Source organism: Petaurus breviceps, unplaced genomic scaffold (assembly GCF_028583685.1).
Source record: "Petaurus breviceps papuanus isolate PSGF00001 unplaced genomic scaffold, PetGlider_PUasm1.0 185, whole genome shotgun sequence".
NCBI classification, from domain to species: Eukaryota; Metazoa; Chordata; class Mammalia; order Diprotodontia; family Petauridae; genus Petaurus; species Petaurus breviceps.
In genome coordinates this window covers 37,468,179-37,481,538 of record NW_027185797.1, presented here as the reverse complement: position 1 = coordinate 37,481,538, position 13,360 = coordinate 37,468,179, and the positions used below count along the sequence as shown (strand labels likewise).

The 13,360-nt window shown below is 39.6% G+C and overlaps 1 protein-coding gene across 1 annotated transcript in view; it reads right to left on the bottom strand.

The window, feature by feature from the left end:
• Positions 1–2,828: 2,828 nt before the first annotated feature.
• The window catches only part of LOC138161860 (sialic acid-binding Ig-like lectin 13), a 17,572-nt gene continuing 7,040 nt past the window's right edge, over positions 2,829–13,360 (bottom strand). Inside the window, exons 8-9 of the mRNA XM_069088876.1 lie at positions 4,269–4,338; positions 2,829–4,117 (exon numbers count right to left, since the gene is read on the bottom strand). Coding sequence (XP_068944977.1) covers positions 3,929–4,117; positions 4,269–4,338 — 259 coding nt within the window. The 3' untranslated portion in view covers positions 2,829–3,928. The remainder of the gene's footprint in view (positions 4,118–4,268; positions 4,339–13,360) is intronic.

The following is a 13,360-nucleotide window of genomic DNA, read 5'->3' as shown; positions in this document are numbered from 1 at the left end:
AGATACCATGGGAAGCTTGTGGCACTGGGAGGACACTGGTGTCCTGGACACAAACAAGAAAGTTTGGAAGTGGGGGATGGCTTAGGACATGGGGAGGGGGAAGATAATGAGTTCAGTTTTGTACACGTTGTATTTGAAATGCCTAGGGTCAATTCAGTTGGAAATGTCTTCAGAAATAGAAACAGGGGTCATTCCCAGATCTGTGCTTCAATCAGTCCATCATTCAGTCAACAAACATTTATTAAGTGCCTACTGTGTTCCAGGGAGCAGGCTAAGTGCTGGGAACAGAAAAAGAGGCAAAAACATAGTCCCTGCCCTCAAAGAGTTCTCAATCTAATGGGTGATACAATGTGGCCCTTCCAGGATGCATACATGACAAATGGAAGAAATCTCAGAGGAGCAGAGTGGAGGTGGAAGAAATGCCACTGAAAGGCCTCCTGCAGAAGGTGGGACTTGTACTGAATCTTGAAGGAAGCCAGTGGATCCGAGGAGGTCGAGATAAGGAGAGGGAGCATTGCAGATGCGGGGGACAAAAAAGCTTTTGGTTTGGTAAGCTACCTCCTACCAAGTTTGGGGTCTGCAGGCAGAACCTTCGGAAGTCTGGACTGTCCTCCATACCATGATGAGACATTGGAGAACTTTAGTCAAGGAGCAAGGATTCCTATCCTACTCTATGTCTCAGAGCCCTTGGGCATGTCCATGTACTCCACAGATTCAAGTTTTTAAATAATTGCTGGAAATGCTAAATTTAGCTTGCAGGTTAGTGAGAAGACCCACATAATTTTTCCCCCTCTGAGTTCTTGAAACCTTATAATCTACCCAGGGAGCCTTAGTTTAAAAATCCTACCTTACACAGTGCTTATTAAATGCAATTGAAAGGGGGGTCATATTGAAAGGGGAATCCCCCAAGCAGAGCTGACAGGTGCCTTGAAGGATGAGTTCTCCCTTTCCCTGGTGAGACTAGCGTGTTGCCACTGGATTCCTCTTGCACTATCACCCCCACCCCCCTTACCGTACTTCTGCTGCTCTCGCTCCCAGCTCTTTATTCCAGCAAAAGAGGAGGCTGGGGGACAGTGGGGAGAGTCCTTGGATGAAGTCACTGAGAGTCGATGGTAGAATCAGGACTAAAACTCTCCTCTCCCCACTCCAAGACCAGTGAATTATTCCACCGACCCATCCTCCCAATTTGTTTTTAACTAAGTTTGCATGAAATCAACCTTCTATTCAATTGTGAGGATAGCAGGCCCTTAAGAGTTGACACAAACTGCCCTTTTAGGGGAAAAAATTATACATTTACATACATGTATGTATATATCATACAGGAATACACACACACACGCACACACATGAGGAGATATCTCTCTATACCTATCTGACTATCTTTGTATCTGCCTTCTCTGCATCTATCTCCAGCTAACTCTATCATATCTATCTGTATCTTTCTGTCTCTGTTGTCTATCTGTCCATCTACCTCTTTTGTCTATCATTTCTATCTGCAATGTCTATCTCTGTCTTCTGTGTCTACCTCTCTCTGCCTCTCCCTTTGACTTTTTCTCTCTCTCTGCCTCTCTACTTCTCTCTCTGTCTCTGTCTTTGTCTCTCCGTCTCTGTCTCTCCCTATCTCTCTGTCATAGATTGTCTGTTAATCTATCTGTGTCTCTCATCTCTCTGTCTCTCTCTCTGTCTCTCCCCCCCCCCCCACAATTGTGGGAATTGAATGAATCACACTGTCTCTATGATCAGTTCTGGATCTAACTCAGTTTTCTTCTGTTTCAATTATAGGTCTAGTCCAATTTCTTCCTTGTAAGAAAAATTTGATCAATTATGAGAATTGTGAGGCATTTGCATTGCATTGTTTGAACCTATCCCTGTGTCGCTGGGAACCTGGACCCCCTCTAAGCACTGCTTAGAGACCCTTAACTAAGGACTGAGGTTATGCTGACCAGAAAGCTGGTCAGATCCAAAGAGTGATACAAGTAGTCTTCTCAAAATTGTACATCTCAAATAACCCATATGCCTTATCTGAAAACTGGCCCCATGCTGGTCAGTCACTCACCGTGTCCTTGTTCTTGTAATTGAAAACAGACACTTGCGGGGAGTGAGATATCTCTTTTTCTGATTTCAGTGAATTGCATCTCTATGCTCTCCCCCTCCCAACTCAGAAAGTACTCAACATGTGCTCCAATTAGAAATCAGATGATCTAATTATACATCTTTTTCTGTATCCTGCTTAGTTATTATCCTTTAATTATTATCCTTTAATACATAAAAATCTGTCTCCTGCTGTGTTCAGGGTCCAGTGCCAAAGCGAGGAACCTTGGACCGAATTTGTTATGCAATTGGCATGCATTGCTTAATAAATGAATAAGCCACCCTTTGACCCACAAATAGCACTACTGGGTCTAAAGAGATCAAAGAAAAAGGAAAAGGCCCTATATCTGCAAAAAAAAAATCCATAACATCTGTTTTTTGGTGGCAAAGAACTGGAAATTGGGGGTAAGCCCATCACCTGGGGAAAGCCTGAACAAGTCGTGGTATATGGTCATGATGGAATATTACTTTGCTATAAGAACTGATGAGCAGGATCTTTTCAGAAAAACCTGGAGAGACTTACATGAACTGATGCAAAATGAAGAAAGTAGAACCAGGACAACATTGTATATAGCAACACCAATATTGAACAGTGATCAGCTATGAATGACTTAGCTTTTCTCAGGAATACAATGACCTAAGATGAGGACTCATGATGAAAAATGGTATTCTCCTCCCCCCCACCCCCACCCCAGAGAAAGTGCTGGAGCCTGAATGCAGATTAAAATATTCTTTTAAAACATTTTTATTATTCTTGTTGTTTGGTTTTTCTTCTTCATTTTCTTTTGCAACATGGAAAATATGAAAACATTTTGTGTAACTGAGCATGTATAATCTCTATCAATTAGCTTGCCTTCTTAAGGAGAGGGGAGGGGGGGAGAAAGGAAAGCAATACGGAACTCAAAATTATTTTTAAATCAATGACAAAATTTTCATTTCTGTGTAATTGAGAAAAATGTAAAAATTAAATGTAAAAAAATGAATAATTTGACATCCTCAAAGGGTGAGCCTTTGTTTATTTGGGTATTTCGGGTTTCACTCATCACAATCTATGTCTGTCTTTCTGCCTATCCATATCTACCTCTCTGTATCTGTCTGTCTACCTCTATCTGTTATCTGTCTGTCTATCTATCTTTCTACCTATCTATCTGTATCTCAGTACAACTCATTCTCACATAGGTAGAGATGCTGTGCCCTGTGAAGAACGAACACTGTTCGGTAGCAGAGTGACCCAGCCTCACCGTGCACTGGACCAGCACAGCAACAAGGCCAGCAATCCAGCACACATGCCACGCTCAGCAGTGAACTTTGCAAGGACATTTCAGGAGAGATCAAAGTGGTTGAGGTGCTGCCACTCCAGAGCTGTAAGTTGCCTTGGCCTTGTGTCCCTTGTACATCTGCCTCATTAAATTCACTAATAATTGGTACCGACTCTCTCCACCCATACAGCCACACACTCCCCAGGTTTTGGGGAGGGAGGCTTTGGAATTCTTGTTCTTATTAATGTCTTTTGAATGTTATTGGGACCACACTGATGGGGGCTCAGGATCTCTGGGTTTAGAGATATGGTGGCCCAGGAACATGACCTCTACAGCCCAAGGTATAGCAGATGATTCTGAGGATCCCACTCAGTGAAGAGGAGCCTCAGTTTGGAGAGGGGCCAGTTCACTGGGCTTGTGTTTTATTCCATTACTCCACTGAACTTTCCATGAGCATGAGAAATGTGTGGTATCCAAGGTGGATAGGAGCAGTTGTTTAATACATGTTTGTGGAATGAATTATAATGGAGGGGAGGAACTGACTTTCAAACCACCCAGTGTAGGACCAAAGCTGAGGCTCAATGGAACCTAATCTCTGAGTACTCAGTGAGGGGGTCAGTGGATCCATGGTCTTCTCCAGCTTTCACTCCTTGGAAGTTGAGGCAGGCGTAATGTAGCTCATCTGGTCCATCCTCTAGAGCTGCTGTGTCTGCAGCTGGTGGAATGGGATCCAGGGACAGGCCCCCCCAGGATGGCCCCTTGGGATCCTGGAGGAAGGACAAAGGGGGGTTCAGTCAAAGCAGGTCCCCAGCATGGGGAGAGGAGTAGAAGGTGGGGGAGGTGGCCTTGGGGCAGGGAGGGAGCTGGGGACTGAGAGAGCTGGGGGAGCCACTGGGGCTAGGGGCTGGCATTCTCTACCTCTGCTCCCCCCCTGGATGCTGCTGCTGCTGCTGCCGTTGCCACTGGCTTCTTCCTCAGCATCTTCACCCTGAGGAGGCAGAAAGGCAGAGTTAGTGCAGGGGAGAGAACCTTGGACCTGGATCCAGAGAAGGAGGGCCCTGTCACTCCCTCTCTGCCTCACCCTGGCCATATCATCGTCCCTCAATGGCCTCCTCTCTCTTCATTTGTAAAATGAGGCAACCAGACTCCAGGGTCTGTAAGGTCCTTCCCCTGTGACATTCTCCTGTTCTGTCATCTCCAAGCTCCAAATGCCACAAGCCTATGAGCCACAGAAGGGTCTAGGAAAGGCCATGGGACTGAGGATCAAGAGACTTGCACTTGCCACTATTTCCCTCTGGGATCTTGGGTCTATCCCCTTCTCATTCTAGGCCTCAGTTTCCTCATCTGTGAAATGAAAGGCTGGGATGAAATTGTCTCTCAGCTCTCTTCCCTTTCTGCATCCTGACATCCTATGGGATAATACTGTTCCCAATCATCAGGGTCTGAAGGCTTTATCCACTATGCTTCCCAAAAGGGTCCTCACTTGAGAAAGGCAATCCTCCTCCATTAATTCTCTATCCCACTCACCACAGCAGAAATCCAAACCTTCTCATCTGTCCTCAGGTACCTCATCCCTTACCTGCTCATCTGGGAGAAATGCCTCAGACTTCACCCAGAAGTTTCAGGGTGTTGCCTGAGAAGCCCTTCTCGTTCCCTCTTCCTCTCCTCACATTTTTGAGACATATCACACAATGTCTTCCTCACCGCCCATCACTGAGATATCTTCCATATCTCCTCTTTTACTCTGATCACGAATGAAGAAGAGGCTCTCCTTTTGGTCCAGGCTAAAACTTCTACCTGCATCCTTGACCCCATCTCTTCCTGCATCCAATGCTCTCACTCTCTCCCCTCTCTCCCTTATCTGAAGTCTCTGCCCATCTACTGACTCCTGCCCCACTGCCAAGAAACATTTCTATGTTGTCCCCATCCTTGTGAAATGGAAATCACTGATCATCCCTTGAAAGACATCCTAAAGTGAAAACTCCCAGGAGTATTATAACCAAATTCCAGAAACTCCAAGGAACATTATAGCCAAATTACACAGCTCCAAGGTCAATGAGAAAGTATTGCAAGTGGCCAGAGAGAAACAGTCCACATACTCTAGAACCACATTCAGGATCACACAAGGTTTAGTTTCAACTGCTTTAAAGGGCTGCTAAGTAAGAGAGTGGATAGAGTGGCCAGAAGTCTGGAAGGCTCATCTTGCTGAGTTCAAATCCAGGTGCAGACATTTACTGGCTGTGTGACTTTGGGCAAGTCACTTAACTCTGCCAAAGTTTCCTCATCTATCAAATGAGTTGGAGAAGAAAATGGCGAAATGCTCCAGTATTTTTTCTTCTTCTCAACTTGCATTTATTTCTTAGGGTTTTGTGGGGAAGGGAAGAAAGACTGAAAAGAGGAATGGATACTTCATCGTTATATCTAAATATCGTCATTTTGTTATTTTTTTTTACTGTTGTTGCTGATCAGTCATGTTTGACTGGTCCTAGAATCAGGAAGATGTCCAAATATGGCCTCAGATACTTACTATTGAAGGCTAGTCTCTGACTCAGTCCATATATTGGAAGACTCTGGTCCAGGATTTCTCCCAAGCCAGCTCCCTGTGAAGGCTATATTATGTCTTAAGATTGGCTCACCATCTCTTCCTGACTTGCAGGAGTTTAGGACATGATAACCCAGCAGTGACCCAGACAAAGATTCATGCAAGGGAACAAGGACATTAAAACATACAGATGTGTGTAAATGAACAAGGACGTTAAACATTTTCTCATGGGAACCTAAGAGATAATTGCCTTACATTCATTATATAAACCCTGTCCTCTGATCAACAAATCAGAACTGCTGTGACAGATCCCGCCTGGCTCGCGTCCATCATTCCACACTTCTGGGTTCGGCCTGTGCCCATTTTGATGCAGGCATCAATGGCACCATGAACAGGGACTGAAGAAAAGTACTGGTAGAGGAGTGGCCTCCTGTAACTTCGGAGAACATAACTAAAGGTAGGAGGCAAAAGTCAGATTTTCTCTTAAGTTAAAAACTTAACAGAGGGCAACTCACCAGGCTAATGTGAGTATGTGATGGGGATTAGTAGAGAAAATAAAAACAAGCAAAAATCAGCCCAGTCTCAGAAAAAAAGCTTTCAGGAGAAAATGGGACAGGTACAACACAAAAGTAGAGACTGAGAATGTTATCCAAGACTTTTAAAAAGCATAGTAAAAGAAGGAGGATTACTTGTCACCAATAGTCAATTACAAGAACTCTTGGAATGTGTAGAGCAGAAGGGGACGGTAGATTTGGTAATAGGGGATGCAGCAGGGAGACAAAGGAGTAAGAGGCTTATGAACGAGGGACTCCAGCATTTCCCCATTTCTTCCTTTTTTCTGTGGAATATATTAATGATATGTTTAACATCAGAAATGAAAGTGCTAGAGGTGGCTTGAAGCATTCACTGTGATACAGCTGTCTTTGCTGGAAACAGATAAAAAGAACATGATCAAGTAAGTTTTACCCAGGACCAAGCATAATGTCTGATTTCTGCAAAGGATCTTTAACAATTTCTGAGTGCACTCTTCCTCTCATTTTCTCTATCTGTCTGTTTTGTTTCTGGGTCTCTGTGTGAAAGAGAGTGAGTGATGTCTACAGTAACTTTAAATGGGATTTCTGTTTCTATCACTTGCTGTTGAATTTCATTAGACATATACAGGAATGCCGAGGATTTATGTGGGTTTATTTTATATCCTGCAACTTTGCTAAATTTATTTATTGTCTCAAGTAGTTTTTTACTTGATTCTCTAGGATTCTCTAAGTATATCGTCATATAATCTGCAAAGAGTGATAGCTTGGTCTCTTCTTTGCCTAATTTGATTCCTTTGATTTCTTTTTCTTCTCTAATTGCTACTGCTAACATTTCTAGTACCAGATTAAATAAGAAGGGCGATAGTGGAGATATTTGTTTCACCCCTGATCTTATTGGTAATTCTTCTATATTATCCCCTTACATGTAATACTTGCTAATGGCTTTAAATAGATACTACCTATTATTTTAAGGATGGCTCCATTTATTCCTATACTTTCTAGTGTTTTTAATAGGAATGGATGTTGTATTTTGTCAAAAGCCTTTTTCTGCATCTATTGAGATTATCATGTGGTTTTTGCTAGTTTTATTGTTGATATGATCAATTATACTGATGGTTTTCCTAATATTAAAGCATCCTTGCATTCCTGGAATAAATCCTACCTGATCAAAATGTATTATTCTTATGATAAGTTGCTGTAGTCTTTTTGCTAATGTTTTATTTAAAATTTTTGCATCTATATTCATGAGGGGACTTGGTCTATAATTTTCTTTCTCTGTTTTATCTTTTCCTGATTTAGGTATGAGTACCATATTTGTGTCATAAAAAGAATTTGATAGGACTCCTTCACTAATTTTCCCAAATAGTTTGTAGAGTATTGGAATGAATTGTTCTTTAAATGTTTGGTAGAATTCACTAGTAAATCCATCTGGCCCTGGAGATTTTTTCCTAAGGAGTTCACTGATGACTTGTTTGATTTCTTTTTCTGAGATGTGGTTATTTAAGCAATTTACTTCCTCTTCTGTTAATCTGGGCAACTTATATTTTTGTAAATATTCATCTATTTCACTAAGATTGTCAAGTTCATGTGTATACAATTGGGCAAAATAATTCCTTATTATTGCTTTGATTTCCTCTTCATTGGAGGTAGATTCACCCTTTTCATTTTTGATACTCATAATTTGGTTTTCTTCTTTCTTTTTATATCATATTGACTAAAGTTCTATCGATTTTATTGCTTTTTCATACTACCAGCTCTTAGTTTCATTTATTGATTCAATACTTTACTTAAATTCAATTTTATTAATCTCTCCCTTTGGTTTTCAGTATTTCTAATTTAGTATTTAATTGGGGATTTTCAATTTGTTCTTTTTCTAGCTTTTTCAGTTGCATGGCCGATTCATTGACCTCCCTTTTCTCTAATTTATTCATGTATGCACTCAGAGATATAAAACTTTCCCTAAGAACTGCCTTTGCTGCATCCCACAAATTTTGGAATGTTGTATCATTATTTTCATTCTCTTGAATGAAGTTATTTGGGGATCTGCCTGCTAAAACAAACCCAGGACCTATATGAACACAACTACAAAACACTTTTCACACAAATAAAGTCAGATCTAACTAATTGGAAAGACATCAGTTGCTTGTGGCTGGGTCAAGCTAATATAATAAAAATGACAATTTTACCTAAATTAAATTATATATTTAGTGCCATACCAATCAATTTACCAAAAAACTACTTTATTGAGCTAGAAAAAATAGCAACAATATTCATTTTGAAGAACAAAAGGTCCAGAATATCAAGGGAATTAATGAAAAGAAATGCTAGGGATGGTGGACTAGTTATACCAGATTTTAATCTGTACTATAAAGCAGCAGTCCTCAAAACTACTTGCTACTGGCTGAGGAATAGCATAGTGGATCAATGGAATAGACTGGGTACTGGAGACTCAGCAGTCAAAGATTATAGTAATCTACTGTTTGATAAACCCAAAGACCCCAGCTTTTGGAATAAGAACTCACTATTAGACAAAAACTGCTGGGAAAACTGGAATATAGTCTGGCAGAAACTGGGCATAGACCATTATCTAACACCATATACCAAAATCAAATCTAAATGGGTACATTATCTAGGTATAAAGGCTGAAACTGAAAGCAATGTGGGAAAGCAAGGAATAATTTACCTGTCAGATTTGTGGAGAGGGGAAGACTTTATGACCAAACAAGAATCGAAGAACTTTATAAAATGCAAAATGGATAATTTTGATTACATTAAATTGAAAAGCTTCTGTACAAACAAAGCCAATGTAACCAGGATTAGGAGGGAAGTGGAAAATTGGGAAAGAACTTTTACAACCTATGTCTATGTTAAAGGACTCATTTCTAAAATATACAGAGATTTGAGTAAAATCTATAAGAATACAAGTCATTCCCCAAATGATAAATGGTCAAAAAATATGAACAGGCAGTTTTCAGAGAAAGAAATTAAAGCTATCTTTAAGCACATGAAGAAATGCTCTAAATCACTATTTATTAGAGAAATGCAAATCAAAACAACTCTGAGATAACACATCTCACCAGTCAGATTGGCTAAGATAAAAAAACAGGAAAATGACAAATGCTGGAGAGGATGTGGACAAATTGGAACACTAAAGCATTGCTGGTGGAGTTGTGAACTGATCCAACCATTCTGGAGAGCAATCTGGAATTATGCCCAAAGGGCTATAAATAATTTCATACTCTTTGACCCAGAAATACCACTTCCAGGGTTGTATCCCAAAGAGATCATGGCAGTGGGAGATAGACCCATATGTACAAAAACATTTATAGCAGCTCTTTTTGTGGTGGCAAAGAATTGGAAATTAAGGGGATGCCCATCAATTGGGGAATGACTGAACAAGTTGTGGTATATGCATGTAATGGAATACTATTGTGCTGTAAAAAACAAGGAGCAGATGGACTTCATATCTACCTGGAGAGGCTTATATGAACTGATGCTGAGTGAGAAGAGTAGAACCAGGAGAAATTTGTGCACAATTACAGACACAACGTATGTGTGACAACGAAATTTGATAGACTGGACTCTTCTCAGCAATGCAGGGTTATAAGTCAACCCCAAAAGACTCATGATGGAGAGAGATGTCTACATCCAGAGAAAGAACTAGAAAGAACTGAGTTTGAATCCAGATTGAAGCAAACTACCTGCTCTTTTTCTTTTTCCTGTTTGGTTTGGTTTCCTCTTTCCCATTATTCATTCCATCTGATACAATCCTTCTTTATAACCTGACTAATGTCTAATGTGAAAGTATTTGCAGATGCTATACTTGATTGTGTGTCACCATGGGGGGAGGGAGGAAGAGAAAATTTGAAACTCAAGGAATTATGGAAATGAACCTTGTAAACTAAATGTAAACAAATTAATAAAGACCAAAAAAATAAAAACACCCCAAAAAAGAAAGAGTTGAGTGAGTAATTTGACACCCTGTAAGGTTTAATATGCATCAGGACTTTCCTTGGAATGCTGTTATCTCTTTCCCTCTCCCTTCTTCCACAGGTGGCAGGAGAGGAAAAGAAAGGGAAAAAGCATTTTATTGTATAGATTATATGATGGTAATATACTAAGTCACAGAGTATAGAAAGATCAGTAATAAACTGTTTGCATTGAAAAGTGTGAACATAAGTTTTAAGATTCTTAAAAGTTTGAAAATCTCCTCCTCTTCATTCCACTCTGGCCAAGTATAATGAGGAGAAGGAGAGAAGAAATAATGAGGGAATTTTTTCCCTCAGGTCAAAGAGGCATATGAACAAGCATTTAACCATTATTTCTTGCCTCAATTTTTAGAGAAAAATTTTGTGTATTCAGAACGCTACTGTAAGTCAATTGAATTCATGTGAAAAATAAAAAGTGTCAATCCTAATTTGATACTAAAGATAAGTCAGAATTTATTTTACTATTTGACATTTAGGCAAATTGAGATATTTTCTAACATATGATAAGAAATAGGAGGTTTTTTGGGTTCTCTAGTACGAGAGATAAGGGAGTAGGCACCACTCCCCAAAGTCACTTTTGCTGGAGAAGTCATAGCTCTCACTTTCAAAGAAGTTTTTAAGGAGTGGATACATAAATAAAGTTTACTGGAGTAAAAGTTATATCATCTGAAAACATTTTACAAAAAATTTATTAAAGTCTCTCATCCTAGATCAAATTAAAATAGAGAGGGTTGAAGAAAAATAGAGAATTTAATTTACCCTCCCAATCTGACTAAAGGGAGAAAGCATAATAAATTTATCAAGGACCCCACTAGCAACATCCTTGGGGCACTGACACCCACACCTTTAAGCAAACAGATAAACCTCTCCATTCAAAACTCCTAAATACACAAGCAAGCTCTGAGCTGTGAGAAGAGGAAAAAAAATTTCTATGCTCTATAAGCCCAATTTTCTATCAACACTTTTTGCAAGTGATTATTTGGAAATACTATCAATGTCATAATGTTGTGGCTTTGCTGTGGTCTTTTAAAATTGTAGGAAAATTCTCTCATTTAAAAATTGAGGGATCATTGTAAGCCAGAAATAGTGTTAAATAAAGCAAATTTTTAATTTGAATTTTGTTGAAACTAAAAGATAAAGGAAAAGTTTGTGTAAAAACAGTTATGTCATTTATGTCTTATAGTGTTTATATATGCTATATAGGAAACCAGGTGTTTACACCTTTACCTGTAGTTTAAAAGGAGGTTACAACTAAAACAATTTGTCTATCATTTATGGAAATTATACCTGTTACTTTACTGTTTTAATGCTAAAATTTAAAATTGGTAATTGATTACTGCATGAGGAAAGGAGGAGACTGGTGAAAATTACATTTGGATTAATTCATCTCATTCAGACAATTCCTCCTGCATGTATGAGATTTGATGAAGCAGGGGCATCACCCCCAGCCCCTCCCTGGAGTCCATCTCAGTTATTCTTATTTTGTAAAAGTGCCAAGGAAACTATCTCTAGAGGTAAGGTCATTCAGCCTGAGAAAGAAACTTGTTTTAGTTATGTAGTTTCTAAATAATGAATCTAACTTGATAAGAAAGTTTCAAAATATTAAAAGGATTTCTAACATTTGGTTTTTACACCAGGACATGTTAAAATTTGAGAAAGAAAAATGTTAAATTAAATTCTTTATTTAGGAGAAACCTAGTAAGTCTTTGTTGTTTATTACAGCTCTATGGGAATAAATTAACATGTAATTAGATATGAATTGTGATTGGTGAAAATTTTCTACTTAAAATAAAAAAGCGTTTAAGACACAATATAGCCATCATGGGGAGCTAGCTTGGGAGAATTCCTGGACCAGAGTCTTCCCATGTATGTATCAGGTCAGAGACTGGCCCTCGACAACTTACTAGCTTTGTGACCCTGGGCAAGTCACTTAACCTTGTTTACATTGGTTTCCATTCCTGTCAAATGAACTAGAGAAGGAAGTGGCAAACCACTCCACTATCTTTGCCAAGAAAGCCCCAAATAGGGTCACAATGAATCTGACACCACCAAAATGACTGGAAAACAATGTGTTGACTCTGGACTGGCCTCACACTCCAGAATTTTTACCAAGAAAACCCCAAGTGGGGCCACAAAAAGACTGAAACTACTGAACTGTAATTTTAAGGGAACAGAGAGCTTGGAATATGATGTTCTAGAAGGCAAGCTAGCTGACAAAACTGATTATAGATCAGCTAGGTGGCACAGTGAAAAGAGCACCAACCCTGGAGTCAGGAGGACCTGAGTTCAATCCGTCCTTAGACACTTAACACTTATAGCTGTGTAACCTTGGGCAAGTCACTTAACCACAATTGCCCTGCCTTCCTCTCTCCAAAAAGAAAAAAAGATCTGATTATAATCTTATGGGGGGGGATGTACACTTAATGAGACAGAAAAGTTTTAATTGTTCCTGACAAAAAGACCAGAGATCAATAGAAAATCTGACATTCAAAGATAGGACTCAGGAGAAGCATAACAAATAAAACATGAAAGAGAAATCACAAGGGGCTCCATATAGTTAAATTGTTTACATTTCTACATGGGGAGATAATCCCTATAACTCCTGAGAACTTTATCATTGTTGGGACAGTTAGAAGTCACATACATAGACAGAGGGCAGGGGTATAAGTTGGGATGATGTCAAAGAAATAATGGAAGAATGAGAAAGAGGGATGCACTGGAAGAAGGGGAAAGGGAGGAAAAGAATAGGGAAAATTAACACACATAAAAGTCATAAAAGGAAGAGTTTTTATATTAGAGGGGGAACTGGAGGGGGGAAGTGGAAGGGGGAGTGTTATTACTTAAACCTCTCTCATCTGAACTAGCTCAGAGAAGGGGACGACTTTCTCTCTCTCTCTCTCTCTCTCTCTCTCTCTCTCTCTCTCTCTCTCTCTCTCTCTCTCTCTC